Below are 26,088 nucleotides of genomic sequence, written 5' to 3'. Positions count from 1 at the left end.
TTTGCTAAATATTTTCTTGTATCTTCTCAATCAGTTCCTCCATATTTTTTCCAAGGTGTTGGATCATCTTTACTATCATTACTCTAAATACTTTTTCAGGTAGATTGCCTATTTCCTCTTCATTTATTTGGTCTTGTGGGTTTTACCTTGCTCCTTCATCTGCAACATATTTCTCTGTCATCTCATTTTTTTTCTAACTTACTGTGTTTGTGGTCTCTTTTCCACAGGCTGCAGGGTCGTACTTCCTCTTGCTTCTGTTCTCTGCCCCTTGGTGGGTGAGGTTGGTGCAGGTTCTTGTGCAGGCCTCCTGGTTGAAGGGACTGGTGCCTGGCCTCTGGTGGGTGGGGCTGTGTCTTTTCCCTCTGATGGGCAGAGCTGCATTAAGTCATGTGTTTTGGGGTGTCTGTGAGCTTAGTATTACTTTAGGCAGCCTGTCTGCTGAAGGGTGGGACTGTATTCTTGTCTTGCTGGTTGTTTGGCATGAGGTGTCCAGCACTGGCAGGCAGTTTGGTGGAGCCAGGTCTTGGTGTTGAGATGGATACATTATAATTCAACAACCTGCATTATCAGACTTTCCATCTGATTTCCATCTAAATTAGTCTTGAGGGAGTCTTGTCTTGGGCTGAGGCAAGATGAGTAGATCTCCACACACATCCACCAGAATCTTAAATATTCTTATGGGTTAAGTCATGTATTTAGTTCAGATGGTTTCAACACCACCTTACTCTATCAAGGCTGCATCCCTGAAACAGCTCTGTTTCTGGAATGTTTCAGTTATGCTACTTTTTGTCATGGTTCTTAATCTCTCAGTGCTTCAGTTTCCACCTGCTTTGATGTGGACCTTTGTTCCTTCACCCAGGAGGTTTTTGAACCAGTTTTTAGATTTCTTTCATAGAAAGTTGTTCAACATGTAGCTGTAGATTTGGTGTCTCTGTGGGAGGAGAGTCAGGGGTCCTCTTCCATCCAGGCAGAGCTTTTAAAATATGTAATTATATGTAGCCCTATGGGACCACAAGTGTAAGCTCTGTTGGCCACCAGAGCCAGGTGATCTGATATTGTTCCCTGGGTGGCAGTCATGAAAATAGGGGCTCCAGATGAGCATACAATCTCCTTTCTGGGAGACAGCAGCAAGCTATAGTAAAGCAGAGAGAGAGAGAGAGTTCAAAGACAACATTCATAAGTCTATGTTTCCAGAGAGAACCTGTGTAGTCTCTAGATATATGCCAAACCTGAAACCTGCCTCAGAGGTTGAAGCTCCAAGACAAGCAAAAGGGGATCTTTCATAGATAGACTGGGGGTGTATTTCAGTCTGCTGTCTGTACAGGGCCCTAGATGTGGTAGTCTGCCAGGAGTGGTCTCTCTAATTATTACAGTCCCATGGGATCCAGGTACACAAATCCCTCTGGCCTCCAGAACCAGGTGATCAAGGAATGTCCCCTGAGTGTCAGCCACAAAAACTGAGACACCAGATGTAAATACCAGAGCACCAGATGTAAAAGCTCCCCTCTAGGAGATATTGACACTCTACAGTGTGGCAGAGGGTGAGTACACCTGATGACTGGAGGGAGGTAGAAGAATACTGCAAAGATAGTGTCCACCAATCAGCATGTCCCTAGAGGTGTATTAAATTAGATGCCTGCTCCTCAGGCCCATACTTTAAAATTAGAAAATGAGCCATTTTCACATAAAGTCTGGGCACATCTCAATCATCTGTTTCTGTGGGTGAGTCCGTGCATGAACCCTTTAAGAGCTGCTTCTCAGTTTGTTATCCCTTGTGGGTCTCATAGACATGAGCCCGATATGTTTTCAAAGCTAGATGTTTAGGGGGCTTATTTCTCAGGATCTGGTCTTATAAGTTGGTGTTCCCAATGTAGGGGTCAAATCCTTTTCTCCTCAGGGAGAAGCTACAGGTTTTGAGTTCTCTCCCAATTGTGAATTGCTGCTCTGGGGATGGAGATTATGGTGAGATTGTGTCCCAGCTTTCCTACCCACTTCAGTGTGGCCCTTCTCTCATTTGCCCAATATGTAGGAGTCACTCAGAGAGTTTTAACGTTTTTTTTTTCAGAGGAAATTGTTCCATATGTAGTTGCAGATCTGGTGTGTCCATGGGAGGAGGTGAGTTCAGGATCCTCCTATGTCATCATCTTGAACCAGAACCATGATGTATTTTTGACAGTTTATTTTCTTCCTTTCATGACATTCCCCTGAGCTTTTATTTTTATGCTATATGTAGGACTTGGACTCTGTACACATTTCTTACATATGCTGTTTCTCATTGTAGCATACTGTTTAATGGTTATTAGAATAGCATGCTTTATCAAACCATGAAGTATGCTCTACCCCTTCTAATATGTAACCACAAATGTTGCTACTAATATCATTCTTAATGTAATTTGTCTTAATTTTATGGCTTGAGTTTCTTTATAATTTTAATAAAAGCTCCTTTTGGCAAGACAGAAAATATTTCATCAATTTAAATTCAATTTAATGGACATTTTCTGAGTGTCTCCTATGTACTAAGTACTGTAGAGGGATACACAGATGAGCAAAAAAATGATCTCTGCCCTCAAGTAGAAGTGACAAAGTGTACACAAAATATGTACAAATAAGTATAACACAAAGCAGAGTGTAATAATGTAAGAATGGTCTAAAAGTGTTTTTGTATCAATTAGGAAAGTATTGTTTAAATCAAATCCAGAATAATAAGTGGGATTTCAACAAGCTGAGAGGAAAAGATTTCAGGAGAAAAGAATATCATGAACAAATGCAAATTCAGGGAAGCTGGGGAAGAGTAGTCACAAAATGGCTAATTATTTGATTTGACTAAAATGTAAGGTAAGAATGCAATATGCAATAGGTAATAATGCTGAGAGGATAAGATGTTTGGGCCCAATCACTGATACCTTGATTTTTATGTGAAAGAGTTTAGACTTAATTCTGTGGTCAATGGGGAGATATTGCATAGTTTCAAATAGTTTGGTGACATTATCAAAGAAAACGTTTTAGGGAGATCACTCTGCTCACAATGAATAAGTTGTATTAGAATCATAGACCCGTTGAGGAGACATAAAAAATCAGGTCAGAAGAAATTAAGATTGGATGGAGTGGGATAGATGACAGAATAAAGAATAAAGGATAGAAATAAGTGATATGTTTCATATGTGCATCAATCATTCAATGCATTTCACATTCAAGAGTATTATCTCCAGCATTGACCCTGAAAACCAGAATATGTCACATTATGTACTTCTTTTAATGGAAGACAGAAAATTTTAGAGTAAGAGAGGTGCATGACAAGTTAGGTAGCTACAAAGAAAGCAAAGCCATTCTGCCCCCCAGAAGATACGATATAAAGATGGAGGAAGGGTTATATTTATCTTTGGTTACATAATCTACTTTGACAGTGTCTCGGAGGGTATCACTAATCATAGACCCAGAGACTCTTTAGATGTGTTAAGGACCTTGCAGATATTTTAAGCAAATCACTTTATTTTGTTTGTCAAAAAAAAATATTAAAGAAGAATGGTGGTTACCAGGGGCTGAAGAGATGGAGAAATAGAGAGTTGCTGTACAATGAATATAGTGGTTCAGTCATGCAAGTTTCTAGAGATCTTCTGTGCAAGAATCAATGTGCCTATACTTAACAATACTCTTCTGTACACTTAAATTTTTTTAATAGGGTAGATTTCTTTTTTTTTTTTACCACACACTCAAAAAAGAAAATTGAATATCTATTATCTGCTTAACCCTGTGCTAGGTAAAGTAGAGAATATCAAAGAATTTTAAGACATGCTCATTCCTATCATCAAGTTATAGTCTGATTAAGAAAACAAAATATGTGTACTCGACTCAAAAGCAAACAATATGAGAAAAAGATGATAGCATAAGGTGAGCTGGTACTCTCTGGAGAGAGTTTTTGAAGTGTATGGAACTTGACACAGTATGTGAGGACTTGGTAAGATGTAGGTAGGTTGACCTTCAAAACTACATGTGAATAGTGTTCTTACATTTTTTCAAAGTGCTTCACATCCTCTTACTCAACATTGTGTAAGGTAAGTTGGACAGGCATTATGATGCCTTTTTGATGATGAAATAAATATACGTATGAAGAAGTAAAGTGTTTTCTCAAAGTCCCTTACCTAACTTAAAATGAAGAACCTTGATTGAAGAGTTAGGTCCAGAATGGAGAAAGTGTCTTTGTGGTGACTAAATGGCTACTTTAAGACTTCGATCTGGGGTTTCACCTCAGTCAGTAACATCCTATATCTGAAAAATCTACAGGTCAAATAACTTCTTGATTATCATAGAATATGAAATGTACACCTTTGAGTTAACCTTATAATTGTAGTGATCTATGAACTCTTCTTAGGAGTAAAACTTTTCTCATTTGCCAACAACTGCTTATCAGATCTTTCATATATGCATCTTTTAGTTTTGTTAATCTGTCATTCACTCAAAAATCTGAACAAACAAGGTATAAATTACAAAATATAGTATACTTGCTAGAGGATTGGGGAATTTATTAATTTGGATTAACTACGAAATTGAACTCTGGAATATGGCTATTTAACCATCAGTTTTTCCTTCCTTAACATACACACTTCTTAAAAGTATTTTCTCACCTTTACATAGTTATGATTCATTCATCTTTGAAGGGTATTTTGATGATAAAAAAGATCTATATTTTGTGGTATATTTTGAATCACAGAGGGGTTAATTGACTGGCTCAGAGTCAAATAAAATAGTAATTTATAATGTAGAAAACTATTCATCAAGAACTGTAATGACACAAAAACCTCAAGGGTAAAGTTGATTTTTACTGTTTTATTTTTACATTACTTTATGAGCCATAACTCTTATATTGGATGTGTTTAGTTCTCTTTTATCACATCCATCTCACCCTATAATACTATGCACATTCTATTCAAATACTGAGGTTTTTTTGCATATGCATAAAAAAATTAAATCTTTTAACTCCATTTAAAAAAGTTGTGTCCTAAGTCAGTTCAGCAAAACAAGGACTTAATTATTATCTGAAATATTTGGAAAGTATTCTAAACTTTGAAAGCATTCAATACTTAAAATTGAATGCATCCCCTACCTCCTTAACTAAGGACTCAGCCATTACCTAAGAAACCTCAAAATCAATAATGAAAAATTGAAATTATATTTCAGATTAGAATTGGATCAAAATGAGTCAGTTGAATTCAGGTTTTGTTTGGACCAATTTCCAGTGGACTTGTATCATTGTATCATTTCAATTGTTTTACAGAATACACGAGCTTACTACGAATTTTAACCAGTTCAAATTTTTTTAGGTTGCATTTTTCTTAAATCATATCTCATTTGGAGGTCAGCAAGTAGGTTCAATGTAAGGTTTATTTAATTATTTGTTTTATTTTTGGTATAAAATTCTGCTTGTTCAACTACTGAGGTAAAAATTTATTTTAAAAAATTGAGCCCTGAACTAGACTTCTTATTTAGAAGTACTGTGAATGTGGTCAATCATCTGGGCATAGACTTACTTAATTGTTTTCCTGATTGGGTTTGGTCCACCAAGTCAATGAAAGTATAGTTCCCAAAACTGGTATATCTATGAATGATTTAGGAAATCCATCCCACTATTTGTGTATTCTGTCAAATTTTAATTTTCCATAGTTTAGTTTTGGATTATCCATGGTGAATTTACAATCAGTATGAACCCCAAAATATCATAAAATAAATATTTTAAAAACATGAGGGCTGTATAAAGATATGTTTATAACAACAGTTTCAGTTACATCAGCAGATTAAGATGTTCTATACTTTAGATAACAAGATATTAAACATTGTGCAGTCCCTATGAAAGGAATCAGTTGTAATTATTAGTGAATTATTGCTTTATTAAAAATTTCTGCTCTTGTAAGAATCTGCCTTATCTACAAAGTATATGTTAAAATTACATTTTAAAATATGAAAACTGTTTTCACAATAGAAAATAATTACCAAAACATTGATTTTATAAGCTGCTCTTTGGAGTTGACAAAGGATGTCCAAATGTTTCTGGATTCTAATGGAAATCTTAAAACTTTTTATTGCCAGTTTTTAAAGGTAATCTTGGCCAATATAATAGAAAATTAGAGCTAACCTCGTGCTCCATGGTGAAAATCTGAAAGCTTTTCCTCTAAGAGCAAGATTAAGACAATAGTGCTCACTTTCACCACTTTTATTCAGAATAGTACAGGAGTCCTAGTCAGAGCAATTAGGCAAGAAAAAGAAAGAAATGGTAACAAATCAGAAAGGAAGAAATAAAATTGTCTCAGTTTGGCTATTGTAAATAGAGCTGCAATGAACATTTTGGTACATGACTCTTTTTGAATTATGGTTTTCTCAGGGTATATGCCCAGTAGTGGGATTGCTGGGTCGTATGGTAGTTCTATTTTTAGTTTTTTAAGGAACCTCCATACTGTTCTCCATAGTGGCTGTATCAATTTACATTCCCTAAGTGTCCATCAACAGATGAATGGATAAAGAAAATGTGGCACATATATACAATGGAATATTACTCAGCCATAAAAAGGAAACGAAATTGAGTTATTTGTAGTGAGGTGGATGGACCTAGAGTCTGTCATACAGAGTGAAGTAAGTCAGAAAGAGAAAAAACAAATACCATATGTTAACACATATATATGGAATCTAAAAAATAAATAAATAAAATAAAGGTCATGAAGAACCTAGGGGCAAGACGGGAATAAAGACACAGACCTACTAGAGAACGGACTTGAGGATATGGGGAGGGGGAAGGGTAAGCTGTGACAAAGTGAGAGAGTAGCATGGACATATATACACTACCTAATGTAAAATAGGTAGCTAGTGGGAAGCAGCTGCATAGCACAGGGAGATCAGCTCGCTGCTTTGTGACCACCTAGAGGGGTGGGATAGGGAGGGTGGGAGGGTGGGGAGACACAAGAGGGAAGAGATATGGGGACATATGTATATGTATAACTGATTCACTTTGTTATAAAGCAGAAACTAACACACCATTGTAAAGCAATTATAGTACAATAAAGATGTTTAAAAAATATTGTCTCTGTTTGCAGGTGACATGACATTTTATATAGAAAACTAAACACTTTACAAAAGCACTGGTAGAAACTAACAAACAAATTCAGTAAAGCTGCAGGGTACAAAATCAACATAAAAAATTTAGTTGCATTTTTACACACTAACAACACACTATCTGAAAGAGAAATTAAGAAAGAAATCCCATTTAGAGTAGTATCAAAAAGAATAAAATACTTAATAATACATTAACTCAATGAAGTTAAAAATCTGTACACTGAAAACTATAATACACTGATGAAGGAAATTTAAGGGGAAACAAATAAATGCAAAGATATCCCATGTTTATGGATTGGAAACTTAATATTGTAAAATGTCAATACTACCTTAGGCAATCTACAGATTTAATGCAATTTCCTTCAAAATTTCAATGGCATTTTTCACAGAAATAGAAAAATAATCATAAAATTGTTATGGAACCATAAAAAGATTATAAATATCCAAAGAAATTTGAATAGCTATCAATGTACACAAGTACTTTTACAAGAGCTAAAGATTCCAAGTGAGAAATTATAGCATGTGGTGGAGCCCAGATTAAGAAAAAACAGATTGAAGAGTGTAGAAAAGACAGTTTCCTTCTACTCTCATCACCCCTCCTACAAACCTGAGTATACCAGCATGGAGAGACACAACCTCTCCATGGAAGGTGGAGTTAAGTGAGCACCCAACTTAAACCATGAACCCCATCACCAGTCTAGTATGAGTGTCAGACCAGCCCTGTGGTCTCAATGTCACAGGGAATCTCCCATAGCCCCAAGTTCCCTTCCCCCTCAGCTCCAAACTAGGCTGGGCAGACCAATCTCCAAACCATCACTTGTGAACCCGAAATTTCTGGACCACCCAAGCACATGACCAGCCAGTTTACCCAACTGCCAAACCTGTACCTGGAACCCCAGCCTCTAAGATAACCCCAGCACCAAGCTGTCCCCACAGGCACAGGCTCCAAGCTGTCTCCCATGGACCAACACTCCCTGCCCACCTCAACACCAGGTTGAGTCCTGTGGCCCAGTCTTCATGCTTGCCCCAGTTTCAAGAAAACCTCCATGAACCTAAGCTGTAGGCTATCTCCCACACTCAGGCTCCAACCAAGTCTCAGTGATGGGTTAACTACTGCAGACTCAGCCTCCATGGTGGAACCCATGGACCCAGACACCAGGACTACTTTCACAATTCCAATTATCAGGCCCATCCTAGTGGTCCCCAATACCCTGAGGACCCAGGACCCAGGTCTACTATATGGACTCAGGTCCTAGGCCAATCACTGCAGACTCAGGAAATAGGCCCACTCTGTGAACCCAAATGAGAGTCCTGCCCCAGTAGACTAGGCTCCAGCCTCACTGCTATGGACTGAGGCACCAGGCAAGACCACCTGCTAACCCAGGCACCAGATCTGCACATCCAAGGACTTCAGCAACAAAATCATCTGTGGATACAACCCAATTGCACACCTACAATCAGCTGATTGGTGAAGAATTACCTGCTGAAGCCTGTTTGTAAAGACTAAAGGAGGGGTCTATTTCTTCAAATGTGTAGACACCAATTTAAAGACCACAAGTGTCAAAAATAATCAAGAAAACATTATGTAACAGAGGAAACTAGTAAAGTTCCAATAAGTTAACCTAAAGAAATGGAGATCTATCAACTTCCTGACAAAAAATTCAGAATAATCCTCTTAAAGAAATTTGGTGAACGACAAGAAAACACAGATAGAAAACAAAACAAAATTAGAAAATCAGTGCATGAACAAAATGAGATGTTCAACACAGAAATAGAAACCATTAAAAAGTCAAACAGAGTTCTTGGCAAAGATGGTGGAGTAGAAAGATCGTGAGCTCACCTTCTCTCACAGGAACACCAAAATCATAACTATCTGCAGAACAACCATTGATGAAAAAGACCACAACCTACCAAAAAAGACCTTCTACAACTAAAGACATAAAGAAGAAACCACAAGGTGGAGCAGAAGCAGTAATCTGAGAGGGGCTTGGGTCAGACTTACCTGCTAATCTTGGATAATCTCCTAGAGAGGCAGGAGGTGACTGCAGCTTACCCTGGGAACATAAATGCTGGCAGCAACCATTTTTGGGAGCTCCTTCTACTATTGGGACAATAGTGCTTGCAGCACTTTTGTGGAATCCCCCCTGTAGCTCATTAATGTCAAGACCTGGTCCCACCCAAAAGCCTGTAGGCACCAATGCTTGGGCACCTCAGACCAAACAACTAACTGGGAAGGGACACACCCCCACCCATCAGCAGACAGGCTGTCTTAAGACCCCCTGAGCCCACAACCACCTCTGGACACAGCCCTAACCAACAGAGAGTCCAGGACCTAGCTTCACCAAACAGTGGGCATGCACCAGTCCCAGAATTCCATTGGCCCTGACCCTGCCCTTCAGGGAACCTTCTCTAACCTCTGGACCAGTCTTGCCCTGCAGAGGGGAGACACCAGACTTGAGAAAACCACAACCACACAGCTTGTGGACAAAGCCTGTCCACCAGCAGGCTAAAACCTGCCCAGGGCCAGTTGAGCCCCAACCCTACCCACTAGCAGACCAAAACAAGTTTCAGGACACCCTAGAACACATACCCAACTGTGTCAGAAACCATCTCCCACTCAGTGATCCCACCCAAACTCTGGGGCCTCTGGGTCCTGTAACCAGACTACAGGACCCAGCTCTGCCTGCCAGGTGGCTGGCACTAATCTGAGGACGTGGCTTCACCCACCAGTGGGAGGACAACAGCTGCAAAATCTTCTGGATCTTGACTACACCCACCAGGGAGCCAGCATAAGCCCTGGGAACCCTGGGGTTCTGCAGTCAACTGCTTTGTGACCCAGCCCCACCAACCAGCAGATGGCAGCCTCTGCACAAGGCAGGGCCTGGCAACCAACCAGACCAGGGGCCAAAAAATACTACCAGAGCACCCAAATAGTCAGCCCGCCACAACAAAAGGACCCATGTGGCCCTCATGGGGGAACTTCTAGAGAATACAGCTTAAGTGACAAGAGGGGAGTGTGCAGCTGGGGGTACATTGGATGTCTCCTACAAAAGGACACTTCTCCAAGGTCAGGAAACATAACCAACTTACCAGATAAAGAAAAATACAAACGGAAACTTAGGCAAAATGAGGCAACAGAAGAACATGTTCCAGACAAAGGAACAAGATAAAACTCCAGAAGAAGAACTAAGTGAAGTGGAGATAAGCAATCGACTTGAGAATTTCAAGATAGTAACCATAAATATGACCAAAGAACCTGGGAAAAGAATGGATGCACAGAGTGAGAATTTAGACGTTTTTAACAAAGAGTTAGAGAACATAAAGAACAACCAAACAGAGATGAACAATACAATAACTGAAATGAAAAATACACTAGAAGGAATCAACAGTATACTAAATGATACAGAGGAATGAATCAGTGAGCTGGAAGACAGAGTAGTGGAAATCACTGATGCTGAACAGGAAAAAGAAAAAATAATGAATATAAATTAAGAAAGTTTAAGAGACTTCTGGGACAACAGCAAGGATGCTAATACTTATATTATAGGGGTTCCAGAAGGAAAAGAGAGAAAGGAGTTGAGGAAATATTTGAAGACATAATAGCTGAAAACTTACCTAACCTAGGAAAGGAAACAGACAGCAAAGCCCAAGAAACACACAGTCCCATACAGGATTAACTCAAAGAGGAACACTTCAAGATATGTTATAATTAAAATGGCAAAAATTAAAGATAAAGAGAATTTTAGAGGCAACAAAGGAAAAGCAACGAATAAAATACAATGGAAACCTCATAAAATGATCATTTGACATTTCAGCAGAAATTCCACAGATCAGATGGAATAGCATGATATATTTAAAGTGATGAAAGGGAAAAACCTACACCCAAGAACAGTCTACTCAGAAATGCTCTCAGAGTCAGGGCAAGATGGCGGAAGAGTAAGACGTGGAGATCACCTTCCTTCCCACAGATACATTAGAAATACATCTACACGTGGAACTGCTCCTACAGAACACCCACTGAACGCTGGCAGAAGACGTCAGACCTCCCAAAAGGCAAGAAAATTCCCACGTACTTGGGTAGGGCAAAAGAAAAAAGAAATAACAGAAACAAAAGAATAGGGACGGGACCTGCACCTGTGGGACGGAGCCATGAAGGAGGAAAGGTTTCCACACACTAGGAAGCCCCTTCGTGGGCGGAGACTGCGGGTGGCAGAGGGGGGAAGCTTCAGAGCCACGGAGGAGAGCGCAGCCACAGGGGTGCAGAGGGCAAAGCGGAGAGATTCCCGCACAGAGGATCGGCGCCGAGCAGCACTCACCAGCCCGAGAGGCTTGTCTGCTCACCCGCCGGGGCGGGCGGGAGCTGGGAGCTGAGGCTCGGGCTTCAGTTGGATCGCAGGGAGAGGACTGGGGTTGGCGGTGTGAACACAGCCTGAAGGGGCTAGCGCACCACAGCTAGCCGGGAGGGAGCCCGAGAAAAAGTCTGCAGCTGCCGAAGAGGCAAGAGACTTTTTCTTGCCTCTTTGTTTCGTGGCGCGCAAGGAGAGGGGTTCAGAGCGCCGCTTAAACGAACTCCAGAGACAGGCGCGAGCCGTGGCTATCAGCATGGACCTCAGAGGCGGGCGCGAGCCGCGGCTATCAGCGCGGAACCCAGAGATGGGCATGAGACGCTAAGGCTGCTGCTGCCGCCACCAAAAAACCTGTGTGCGAGCACAGGTCACTCTCCACACCGCCCCTCCCGGGAGCCAGTGCAGCCCGCCATGGCCAGGCTCCCGTGATCTGGGGACAACTTCCCAAGGAGAACGCACGGTGCGCCTCAGGCTGCTGCAACGTCACGCCAGCTTCTGCCGGCGCAGGCTCGCCCCGCCTCCTCCGTACCGCTCCCTCCCCCCCGGCCTGAGTGAGCCAGAGCCCCCTAGTCAGCTGATCCTTTAACCCCGTTCTGTCTGGGCGGGGAACAGAATCCCTCAGGCGACCTACACGCAGAGGCGGCTCCAAATCCAAAGCTGAACCCCGGGAGCTGTGCGAACAAAGAAGAGAAAGGGAAATCTCTCCCAGCAGCCTCAGAAGCAGTGAATTAAAGCTCCACAAACAACTTGATGTGCCTGCATCTGTTGAATACCTGAATAGACAACGAATCATGCCAAATTTAGGAGGCGGACTTTGGGAGCAGGATATATTAATTTTTCCCCTTTTCCTTTTTTTGTGAGTGTATATGTGTATGCTTCTGGGTGAGATTTTGTCTGTATAGCTTTGCTCTCACCATTAGTCCTAGGGTTAAGCCTGTCCTTTTTTTTTTTTTTTTTTTTTTACTTAAAAATTTTTTTTTCTTTTTTCCCTAATAAATGTTTTCTTAATAATTTTTTCCTTATTTTCTATTTTTAAAAAATTAAAAAAAATTTTTTAGTAAGTTTTTTCATACTTTTTATTATAAAAAATTAAAATTTTTTTCTTAATAAATTTTTTCTTAATAATTTTATTATTTTTTATTATAAAAAAATAATAAATCTATTTATAAAAATTAAAAAAAAATTTTTCTTAATAAATTTATTCTTAATTTTTTTTCTTATTTTTTATTATAATAGCTTTATTTTATTTTATTTTATCCTCTTTCTTTCTTTCTTTCTTTCTATTTTTTCTCCCTTTTATTCTGAGCCGTGTGGATGAAAGGCTTTTGGTGCTCCAGCCAGGCATCAGGGCTGTGCCTCTGAGGTAGGAGAGCCAACTTCAGGACACTGGTCCACAAGAGACCTCCCAGCTCCACGTAATACCAAACGGTGAAAATCTCTCAGAGATCTCCATCTCAACATCAAGACCCAGCTTCACTCAACGACCAGCAAGCTACAGTGCTGGACACCCTATGCCAAACAACTAGCAAGACAGGAACACAGCCCCATCCATTAACAGAGAGGTTGCCTAAAATCATAATAAGGCCACAGACACCCCAAAACACACCACCAGACGTGGACGTGCCCACCAGAAAGGCAAGATCCAGCCTCATCCACCAGAACACAGGCACTAGTTCCCTCCACCAGGAAACCTACACAACCCACTGAACCAACCTTAGCCACTGGGGACAGATACCAAAAACAACGGAACTACGAACCTGCAGCCTGTGAAAAGGAGACCCCAAACACAGTAAGATAAGCAAAATGAGACGACAGAAAAACACACAGCAGATGAAGGATAAGGGTCAAAACACACCAGACCTAACAAATGAAGAGGAAATAGGTAGTCTACCTGAAAAAGAATTCAGAATAATGATAGTAAGGATGATCCAAAATCTTGGAAATAGAATAGACAAAAATGCAAGAAACATTTAACAGGGACGTAGAAGAACTAAAGAGGAACCAAGCAACGATGAAAAGCACAATAAATGAAATTAAAAATACTCTAGATGGGATCAATAGCAGAATAACTGAGGCAGAAGAACGGATAAGTGACCTGGAAGATAAAATGGTGGAAATAACTACTGCAGAGCAGAATAAAGAAAAAAGAATGAAAAGAACTGAGGACAGTCTCAGAGACCTCTGGGACAACACTAAATGCACCAACATTCGAATTATAGGGGTTCCAGAAGAAGAAGAGAAAAAGAAAGGGACTGAGAAAATATTTGAAGAGATTATAGTTGAAAACTTCCCTAATATGGGAAATGAAATAGTTAATCAAGTCCTGGAAGCACAGAGAGTCCCATACAGGATAAATCCAAGGAGAAACACACCAAGACACATATTAATCAAACTATCAAAAATTAAATATAAAGAAAACATATTAAAAGCAGCAAGGGAAAAACAACAGATAACACACAAGGGCATCCCCATAAGGTTAACAGCTGATCTTTCAGCAGAAACGCTGCAAGCCAGAAGGGAGTGGCAGGATATACTTAAAGTGATGAAGGAGAAAAACCTACAACCAAGATTACTCTACCCAGCAAGGATCTCATTCAGATTTGATGGAGAAATTAAAACCTTTACAGACAAGCAAAAGCTGAGAGAGTTCAGCACCACCAAACCAGCTTTACAACAAATGCTAAAGGAACTTCTCTAGGCAAGAAACACAAGAGAAGGAAAACACCTACAATAACAAACCCAAAACATTTAAGAAAATGGGAATAGGAACATACATATCGATAATTACCTTAAATGTAAATGGATTAAATGCTCCCACCAAAAGACACAGACTGGCTGAATGGATACAAAAACAAGACCCATATATATGCTGTCTACAAGAGACCCACTTCAGACCTAGAGACACATACAGACTGAAAGTGAGGGGATGGAAAAAGATATTCCATGCAAATGGAAATCAAAAGAAAGCTGGAGTAGCAATTCTCATATCAGACAAAATAGACCTTAAAATAAACACTATTACAAGAGACAAAGAAGGACACTATATAATGATCAAGGGATCGATCCAAGAGGAAGGTATAACAATTGTAAATATTTATGCACCCAACATAGGAGCACCTCAATACATAAGGAAAATACTAATAGCCATAAAAGGGGAAATCGACAGTAACACAATCATAGTAGGGGACTTTACACCCCACTTTCACCAATGGACAGATCATCCAAAATGAAAATAAATAAGGAAACACAAGCTTTAAATGATACATTAAACAAGATGGACTTAATTAACATTTATAGGATATTCCACCCAAAAACAACAGAATACACATTTTTTCTCAAGTGCTCATGGAACATTCTCCAGGATAGGTCATATCTTGGGTCACAAATCAAGCCTTGGTAAATTTTAAAAAATTGAAATCGTATCAAGTATCTTTTCCGACCACAACGCTATGAGACTAGATATCAATTACAGGAAAAGATCTGTAAAAAATACAAACACATGGAGGCTACACAATACACTACTTAATAACGAAGTGATCACTGAAGAAATCAAAGGGGAAATCAAAAAATTCCTAGAAACAAATGACAATGGAGACACGACAATCCAAAACCTATGGGATGCAGCAAAAGCAGTTCTAAGAGGGAAGTTTATAGCAATACGAGCCTACATCAAGAAACAGGAAACATCTCGAATAAACAACCTAACCTTGCACCTAAAGCAATTAGAGAAAGAAGAACAAAAAAACCCCAGGACTATCTTTTTGTTGCAGTACATTTGGAGTCATTTTAATAATTATTTTCCCCTCCAATGTCCTCTTCTAGCAGAAAAATGTGTATGCAAAAGGAGAAATCGTGCAAGTAATATGATTACAAGTCCTCAAATGCAAGGAATTTCAGGAATACTTAATACATATTTGCATTTTTAATTTGCTTCCTTAAGAACAAGACTAGAACAATTCATAGCAACTGTGGTTGCTAATGTTACTAAATAATTTGTTAAAATGGTCATTAAAAATGCACAAAAAAAACAAAAAAAAAACAAAAAAAAATGACAATGGAGACACGACGACCCAAAACCTATGGGATGCAGGAAAAGCAGTGCTAAGAGGGAAGCTTATAGCAATACAAGCCTATATCAAGAAACAGGAAACATCTCGAATAAACAACCTAACCTTGCACCTAAAGCAATTAGAGAAAGAAGAACAAAAAATCCACAAAGCTAGCAGAAGGAAAGAAATCATAAAGATCAGATCAGAAATAAATGAAAAAGAAATGAAGGAAACAATAGCAAAAATCAATGAAACTAATAACTGGTTCTTTGAGAAGATAAACAAAATTGATAAACCATTAGCCAGACTCATCAAGAGAAAAAGGGAGAAGACTCAAATCAACAGAATTAGAAATGAAAAAGGAGAAGTAACCACTGACACCGCAGAAATACAAACGATCATGAGAGATTGCTACAAGCAACTCTATGCCAATAAAATGGACAACCTGTAAGAAATGGACAGATTCTTAGAAATGCACAATGTGCCGAGACTGAACCAGGAAGAAATAGAAAATATGAACAGACCAATCACAAGCACTGAAATTGAAACTGTGATTAAAAATCTTCCAACAAACAAAAGCCCAGGACCAGATGGCTTCACAGGCGAATTCTATCAAACATTTAGAGAAGAGCTAACACCTATCCTTCTCAAACTCTTCCAAAATATTGCAGAGGGAGGAACACTCCCCAACTCATTCTACGAGGCGACCATCACCCTGATACCAAAACCAGACAAAGATGTCACAAAGAAAGAAAGCTACAGGCCAATATCACTGATGAACATAGATGCAAAAATCCTCAACAAAATACTAGCAAACAGAATCCAACAGCACATTAAAAGGATCATACACCATGATCAAGTAGGGTTTATCCCAGGAATGCAAGGATTCTTCAATATACGCAAATCAATCAATGTGATACACCATATTAACAAATTGAAGGAGAAAAACCATATGATCATCTCTATAGATGCAGAGAAAGCTTTTGACAAAATTCAACACCAATTTATGATAAAAGCCCTGCAGAAAGTAGGCATAGAGGGAACTTTCCTCAACATAATAAAGGCCATATATGACAAACCCACAGCCAACATTGTCCTCAATGGTGAAAAACTGAAACCATTTCCACTAAGATCAGGAACAAGACAAGGTTGCCCACTCTCACCACTATTATTCAACATAGTTTTGGAAGTGTTAGCCACAGCAATCAGAGAAGAAAAAGAAATAAAAGGAATCCAAATCGGAAAAGAAGAAGTAAAGCTGTCACTGTTGGCAGATGACGTGATACTATACATAGAGAATCCTAAAGATGCTACCAGAAAACTACTAGAGCTAATGAATGAATTTGGTAAAGTAGCAGGATACAAAATTAATGCACAGAAATCTCTTGCATTTCTATACACTAATGACGAAAAATCTGAAAGTGAAATTAGGAAAACAATCCCGTTTACCATTGCAACAAAAAGAATATAATATCTAGGAATAAACCTACCTAAGGAGACAAAAGACCTGTATGCAGAAAATTATAAGACACTGATGAAAGAAATTAAAGATGATACAAATACATGGAGAGATATACCATGTTCTTGCATTGGAAGAATCAACATTGTGAAAATGACTCTACTACCCAAAGCAATCTACAGATTCAATGCAATCCCTATCAAACTACCACTGGCATTTTTCACAGAACTAGAACAAAAAATTTCACAATTTGTATGGAAACACAAAAGACCCCGAATAGACAAAACAATCTTGAGTACGAAAAATGGAGCCAGAGGAATCAGGCTCCCTGACTTCAGACTATATTACAAAGCTACAGTAATCAAGACAGTGTGGTACTGGCACCAAACCAGAAATATAGATCAATGGAACAGGATAGAAAGCCCATAGATAAGCCCATGCACATATGGTCACCTTATCTTTGATAAAGGAGGCAAGCATATACAGTGGGGAAAAGACAGCCTCTTCAATAAATGGTGCCTGGAAAATTGGACAGGTACATGTAAAAGTATGAAATTAGAACATTCCCTGACACCATACACAAAAATAAACTCAAAATGGGTTAAAGACCTAAGTGTAAGGCCAGACACTATCAAACTCTTAGAGGAAAACATAGGCAGAACACTCTATGACATAAATCACAGCAAGATCCTTTTTGACCCAGGTCCTAGAGAAATGGAAATAAAAACACAAATAAACAAATGGGACCTAATGAAACTTACAAGCTTTTCCACAGCAAAGGAAACCGTAAACAAGACCAAAAGACAACCCTCAGAATGGGAGAAAATATTTGCAAATGAAGCAAGGGACAAAGGATTAATCTCCAAGATTTACAAGCAGCTCATGCAGCTCAATAACAAAAAAATGAACAACCCAATCCAAAAATGGGCAGAAGACCTAAATAGACATTTCTACAAAGAAGATATACAGATTGCCAACAGACACATGAAAGGATGCTCAACATCATTAATCATTAGAGAAATGCAAATCAAAACTACAATGAGGTATCATCTCACACCTGTCAGAATGGCCATCATCAAAAAATCTAGAAACAATAAATTCTGGAGAGGGTGTGGAGAAAAGGGAACACTCTTGCACTGTTGGTGGGAATGTTAATTGATACAGCCACTATGGAGAACAGTATGGAGGTTCCTTAAAAAACTACAAATAGAACTACCATACGACCCAGCAATCCCACTACTGGGCATATACCCTGAGAAAACCATAATTCAGAAAGAGTCATGTACCAAAATATTCATTGCAGCTCTGTTTACAATAGCCAGGACGTGGAAGCAACCAAGGTGTCCATCATCAGATGAATGGATAAAGAAGATGTGGCACATATATACAATGGAATATTACTCAACCATAAAAAGAAATGAAATGGAGGTATTTGTAATGAGGTGGATGGAGTTAGAGTCTGTCATACAGAGTGAAGTAAGTCAGAAAGAGAAAAAGAAATACAGTATGCTAACACATATATATGGAATCTAAGGAAAAAAAAAAGGTCATGAAGAACCTAGTGGCAAGATGGGAATAAAGACACAGACCTACTAGAGAATGGACTTGAGGATATGGGGAGGGGGAGGGGTGAGATGTGACAGGGTGAGAGACTGTCATGGACATATATACACTACCAAATGTAAAATAGATAGCTAGTTGATAGCAGCCGCATAGCACAGGGAGATCAGCTCGGTGCTTTGTGACCACCTAGAGGGGTGGAATAGGGAGGGTTGGAGGGACTGAGATGCAAGAGGGAAGAGACATGGGAACATATGTATATGTATAACTGATTCACTTTCTTATAAAGCAGAAAGTAACACACCATTGTAAAGCAATTATACTTCAATAAAGATTTTAAAAAGAAAACTTAAAAATAAAAAATAAAAAATAAATGCTCTCTTTCAGATTTGATGGAAAGATCAAAAGCTTTACAGACTAGGAAAATCTATGAGTTCAGCACCACCAAACCAGCTTTACAAGAAATGTTAAAGAAACTTCTCTAAGTGAAAAATGAAAGGCTACAATTAGAAAAAAGAAAATTAATAAACAAAAAGCTCATTGGTGAAGGGAAACATACAGTAAAAGTAGGAAATCATCCACACACAAAGCTAGGAGGAAGGTTAAAAGTAAGAAAAATAGCAAAATCATCTATATCCACAATAAGCAGTTAAGAGATACACAAAATAAATAGATGTAAGCATTCTTTCATGTGTTTGTTGGCAATCTGTATATCTTCTTTGGAGAAATATCAATTTCGGTCTTCTTCCCATTTTTTGATTGGGTTGTTTGTTTTTTTGATACTGAGCTGCATGAGCTGCTTGTAAATTTTGGAGGTTAATCCTTTGTCAGTTGCCACATTTGTAAATATTTTCTCCCATTCTGAGGGTTGTCTTTTCATCTTGTTTATGGTTTCCTTTGCTGTGCAAAAGCTTTTACATTTCATTAGGTTGCATTTGTTTATTTTTGTTTTAATTTCCATTTCTGTAGGATGTGGGTCAAAAAGGATCTTGCTGTGATTTATGCCATAGAGTGTTCTGCCTATGTTGTCCTCTAAGAGTTTGATCATTAGAGAAATGCAAATCAAAACTACAATGAGATATCATGGCACACTGGTCAGAATGGCCATCATCAAAAAATCTACAAACAACAAATTCTGGAGAGGGTGTGGAGAAAAGGGAACCCTCTTGCACTGTTGGTGGGAATGTAAATTGATACAGCCACTATGGAGAACAGTATGGACGTTCCTTAAGAAACTAAAAATAGAACTACCATACGACCCAGCAATCCCACTACTGGGCATATACCCTGAGAAAACCATAATTCAAAAAGAGTCATGTACCACAATGTTCATTGCAGCTCTATTTACAATAGCCAGGACATGGAAACAACCTAAGTGTCCATCAACAGATGAATGGATAAAGAAAATGTGGCACATATATACAATGGAATATTACTCAGCCATAAAAAGAAATGAAATTGAGTTATTTGTAGTGAGGTGGATGGACGTAGAGTCTGTCATACAGAGTGAAGTAAGTCAGAAAGAGAAAAACAAATACTGTATGCTAACGCATATATATGGAATCTACAAAGAAAAAATGGTCATGAAGAACCTAGGGGTAAGACAGGTATAAAAACACAGACCTACTAGAGAATGGACTTGAGGATACAGGGAGGGGGAAGGGTAAGCTGGGACAAAGTGAGAGAGTGGCATGGACATATATACACTACCAAACATAAAACAGATAGCTAGTGGGAAGCAGCTGCATAGCACAGGGAGATCAGCTCAGTGCTTTGTGACCACCTGGCGGGGTGTGATAGGGAGGGTGGCAGGGAGGGAGATGCAAGAGGGAAGAGATATGGGGACATATGTATATGTATAACTGATTCACTTTGTTATAAACCGGAAACTAACACACCATTGTAAAGCAATTATACTCCAATAAAGGTGTTCAAAAAAGACAATAAAAAAAGAAAATAAGTTGATGTAAAATATGATATCAAAAAGAGTAATTGTGAGGGAATGATAGTACAACTGCAGTGTTTTTAAAATGCATTTGAAAGTAAGAGATCAGCAACTTGAAATGAAACAGTCATGTAGATAGATAGATAGATAGACGATAGCTATATAACAACTTCATGGTAACCACAAATTAAAAGCTATAGTAGATACATCAATACAAAGAAAAAGGAATACAAACAAAACACTAAAGACAGTCAGCAAATCACAAGAGAAAAAAAACAAAGATGAAAGGCACAAAAGACACCTATTAAAACAATTCCAACACAACAAAATGGCAATAAGAACATGCATATCAATAATTACTGTACATGTAAATGGAATAAATGCTCTAATTAAAAGACATACAATGGCTGAATGTATACAAAAACAAGACCCATATAGATGCTGCCTACAAGAGACTCACTTCACATCTAAAGACACACACAGACTGAAGGTGAGGGGATGGGAAAAATCATTCCATGCAAATGGAAGTCAAAGGAAAGAAAAATAGCAATACTTACATCAGGCAAAGTAAATTTTAAAGTAAAGACTGTAATAAGAGACAAAGAAAAACATTGTAGAATGATAAAGATATCAATAAAAGAAGAAGATACAACAATTGTAAATATATATGCACCAAACATAGGACCACCCTAAGTACATAATGCAACTATTAACAGATATAAAGGGAGAAACTGACAGTAACAAAAGTAGTGGAATTTAACATCCCACTTACATCAATGGACAGATCATCCAGACAGAAAACAAATAAGGCAAAACTGGTCTTATGACACTTTAGACCAGAGGAAGTTACTTGATATATGTAGAACATTCCGTCCAAAATCATCAGAACACAGACTCTTTTCAAGTGCACATGGAACATTCACTATGATAGATCACATGGTAGGCCACAAAGCAAGGCTTAGTAAATTTAGGATAATTGAAATCATATCAAGCATTTTTTCCAATCACAATGCTATGAGACTAAAAGTCAACCACAAGAAAAAAACCTGCAAAATACACAGACACGTGGAGGTTAAACAATATACTAGTAAACAATCAATGGATCACTGAAGAAATCAAAGAAGAAATAAAAAAATACCTGAAGACAAATGAAAACAAAAACAAAATAATGCAAAATCTATGGAAAGCAGCAAAAGCAGTTCTAAGAGGGAAGTTTAGAGCAGTAGACCTTTACCTCAGGAAAAAGAAAAAAATCTCAAATAAACAACCTAATGTTACACTTAGAAGAGTTAGAAATAGAACAAACAAAACCCAAAGTTAGTAGAAGGACAGAAATTATAAAACTCAGAGCAGAAGTAAGTGAAACAGAGATGAAAAAAGCAATAGAAAAGATCAATGAAACTATGATTCTTGATTCTTTGAAAAGATAAACAGAATTGATAAACCTTTAGCCAGACTCATCAAGAGAAAAAGAGAAGGCCCAAATCAATAAAATCAGAAATGACAAAGAAGAAGTTATAACCAATACTACAGAAATACAAAATATCATGAGAGACTACTATGAACACTTATACGTGAATAAAATGGAGAATCTAGAAGAAATGGACAACTTCTTACAAATATACAATTTCCCAAGACTGAACCAGGAAGAAATAGAAAATGTGAACAGACCAACTATCAGTAAAAAAAATGAATCTGTGATTTAAAACTCTCAACAAACAAAAGTTCAGGACCAGATAGTTTCACAGGTAAATTCTACTAAATAACTGGAGAAGAGTTAACACCTATCCTTTTCAAAATATTACAAAAACTTGCAGAGGAAGGAATGTTTCCGAACTCATTCTATGAGTCCAGCATCACCCTGATACCAAAACGAGAAAAACATACCATCAAAGAAGAGAATTACAGGCCAATATCACTGATGAACATAGATGCAAAAATCCTCAACAAAATACTAACAAACCAAATCCAACAATACCTTAAAAGGATCACACACCATGATCAAGTGGGATTTATCCCAGGGATTCAAAGATATTTTAATATCCACAAATCAATCAATATGACACAACACATTAACAAATCAAAGGATAAAAACCATATGATCATCTCAATAGAGGCAGAAAAACCTTTTGACAAATTCAACATCCTTTATGATAAAAACTCTGCAGAAAGTGGGCATAGAGGGAACATACTTCAACATAATAAAAGTCATATATGACAAACCCACAGCTAACATCATAGTCAATGTTGAAAAGCTGAAAGCATTTCCTCTAAGATCAGGGACAAGATGAGGATTCCCACTCTCACCACTTTTATTTGACATAGTATTTGAACTCCTAACCAGAACAATCAGACAATAAAAGGAGTCCAAACTGGAAAAGAAGAATAAAACTGTCACTGCTTGCAAATGACATAGTACTATACATAGAAAATGCTAAAGACACCACCAGAAAAATACTGGAGCTCATCAGTGAATTTGGTAAAGTTGCAGGATACAAAATTAATATTGAGAAATCTGTTGCATTTCTATACACTAAAAACAAACTATCAGAAAGAGAAATTAAGGAAATAACCACATGTGTCATCATATCAAAAAGAATAAGAAACCTAGGAATAAGCCTACTGAAGGAGGTTAAAGACCTGTACTCAGAAAACTGTAAGACAGTGATGAAAGAAATTGAAGACAACACAAACATATGGAAAGATTTGCCATGTTCATAGATTGGCAGAATTAATATTGCTAAAATGACCATATTACCCAAGGCAATGTACAGATTCTATGCAATATCCGTCAAAATACCTAAGGCATTTTTTCACTGAACTAGAACAAACAATTTTAAAATTTGCATGGAAACTCAAAATAATCCAAATAGCCAAAACAATCTTGAGAAAGAAGATCAGAGCTGGAGGAATCATGCTCCTCAACTTCAGACTATTCTACAAAGCTACAGTAATCAAAACAGTACAGTACTGCCACAAAAATAGACACATAGATCAATGGAACAGGATAGAGAGCCCAGAAGCAAACACTCACACTTATGGTTAATTAATATATGACAGGCCGGATCAAGATGGTGAAATAGAAGGACGTGTAGCTCACCTTCTCCCACAAATACATCAAAAATACATCTACATGTGGAACAATTCTCACAGAATACCAGCAGAACACTGGCAGATGATCACATAAAACCAAAATCGCAAGAAAGATCACCACGTAATTCGGTAGGAAAAAAAAAGTTATCAGGACAAGACCTGTGCCCCTGGGAGGAAGCTGTGCCCCTAGGAGGAAGCTGTTCTGTCGCCCTGGGAAGCACCTTTACCAGTGGGGAGATCAGCCAGGACAGAAAGAGAGTTTCACAGGCTCAGAGGAGAGTGCAGCAGACAGTTTGTGACAGACAAAACAGAGAGAGACCAGCAAAGAGGGTCCCTGTCACCTCACTGCATTCCCTAGCCTGAAATGTTTGCATTCTGGTGCAAATAGGGTGTCCTCAGGCTTGAGGACAGACCCATGGAGAGGACTGGGGTTGGCTGTGTGGAGACATCCTAAAGGGGCTGGAGCATGCTCCCAGCCACAACCAGTGGTGTGCACAGGAAGGAGCCCAGGTCTGCCATTGAAACCCCATTGTTAAAATATTCACAGGAAGTGAAGTGTGGGGCCCACCATAGCAGCCCCACTCTTGGCACGCTCACTGTGGATGTGGCTCCACCTCTATGAGTTGTGGGAGCTCATAAGCTCCCTAGGATTGCCCACACAGGGAGGTGGGGCTGAAATCCCCAGAGGTCATGACTTCAGCAGGACTGGAATCTGAGTGTCTCAGGGGCTGTGTGATCCGTGGATTTATGCACCAGAGGTTGCTTTGTAAACCAAGAGACTGTGGGACATCTGAGTGAATTACTGGTGCTTCCGTGGCTGTGGCAGTTTCTGCTGCAGGTTCTCCAGACATGTGTACACAGAGACGGAGCCCCATGTCTGAGCTAACTCAGTAGCATCTATGGCATGTCTACATGCATGACTATGACAGTCCCAGTGCCTGACCTCAGTGGTTCCATGCCAATGAATCTGTGCTAGTCACTTTGTGAGCACAGTGCCTGAGGGACACCTGGGCCAACTGCCTGAATTCCCGTGGTTGAGGCAGGACTGAGAGCAGTCCCCCAAAACTGTATTTTGTGAGCCCACACAATGGGTGACAAGTGACACCACAGAGCACTCTTCCCAGTGGACAGCTCCTGCAGAGGCATACTCAGTGGCTCCTCTCACAGTGGGAGCACTCCAGTCCCACCTACCTCACACTGCAGTTCAGAAACTGATCTGGGGGCATTTACTGCAGCAACTGGGGAGCAAACTCTGCCCCTGACAGGGCTGTGACAACCACAGAGCAAAGAGGAGGCCCTGCTCAATATCCAGTGTAGACTGTCATCACCACCACAAAAATCATACCCCCTTTTAAGGGGATAACAGCCAGCACACACTGAGAAAAGATGTGGTAGGCATCCATTCTAAAAACAGCCCTCTCACCAAAAATATTAGACCCATGGAAGCTACACAGGGACACTCTCACATAAAAACATCCCTTCAAACCATAGTAGATAACTGTTTCTCTTAAACTCATAGTCATAAGAATATAAGTAAAATGAAGAAGCAGAGGAATCACTCCCAATTAAAAAATCAAGAGAATTTCCATGAAAGAACAAACAGTGCAACAGACAGCTCCAGTCTGCCAGATCCCAAGTTCAAAAAGGAGGTAATAAAAATACTGAATGAGGGACTTCCCTTGCAGTCCAGTGGTTAGGACTCTGTGCCTCCACTGCAGGGGCATGGGTTCAATCCCTGGTCAGGGAACTTGGATCCTACATGCAGTGGGGTAGAGATGAAAAAAAATTACTGAAGGAATTTAAAGGACCTATAGATAGAAATGCAGATTACTGTAACATTTAACTAGAAACTATAAAGCAGGGCTAATTAAAATTATAAAACTCATTTGTTGAGACAAAAGCTGAGCTAAAGGCAATAAATAGCAAACTGGAAAATGCAGAAGAATGAATAAGTGATCTGGAAGATAGAATAATGGAAATCACCCAATCAGAACAACAGACAAGAAGACAAAAGAAAGCAATATACAAGAGCTATGGGATAATATGAAGTGTCCCAGTATATGCATAATAGGGATCCCAGAAGGAGAAGAAAGAGAAAAAGAGATCAAAAATGTATTTGAAGGGATTATGGCTGAAAACTTCCAAAACCTAAGGAAGGAAACAGATATCTAGGTACAGGAAGAACAGATGGTCCCAAACAAGATGAACCAAAACAGCCTTACACCAAGATATTTTAAAATTAAAATGGCAAAAGTTAAAGATAAAGAGAGGATTCTAAAGGTAGCAAGAACAAAGAAACAACAACAACAAAACAAAGAGTTAAATATAAAGACCCCCATAAGGCTATCAGCATATTTCTCTACAGAAAAGTTGCAGGTCAGAAGGGAGTGGCAAGATATATTTGAAGTCCTGAAAGGGAAAAGCTTGCAACCTAGGCTACTCTACCCAGCAAGATTATCATTTAGAATAGGCGAGATAGAGTTTCTCAGACAAGAAAAAACTAAAAGAATATAGCAATATTAAACTTATCCTAAAAGA

General features: G+C 38.9%; 1 protein-coding gene across 1 annotated transcript in view; it reads right to left on the bottom strand.

Moving 5' to 3' along the window:
• Nucleotides 1–24,425, bottom strand: part of CYLC1 (cylicin 1) — a 140,647-nt gene extending 116,222 nt beyond the window's left edge. Inside the window, 1 exon segment of the mRNA XM_061178168.1 lies at nucleotides 24,209–24,425. Within this exon segment, the coding sequence (XP_061034151.1) occupies nucleotides 24,209–24,425 (217 nt within the window).
• Nucleotides 24,426–26,088: the final 1,663 nt, after the last annotated feature.

Source organism: Eubalaena glacialis, chromosome X, assembly GCF_028564815.1.
Source record: "Eubalaena glacialis isolate mEubGla1 chromosome X, mEubGla1.1.hap2.+ XY, whole genome shotgun sequence".
NCBI classification, from domain to species: domain Eukaryota; kingdom Metazoa; phylum Chordata; class Mammalia; order Artiodactyla; family Balaenidae; genus Eubalaena; species Eubalaena glacialis.
Note: the sequence above shows the minus strand (reverse complement) of the source record. Positions and strands in the feature narration are given on the sequence as shown.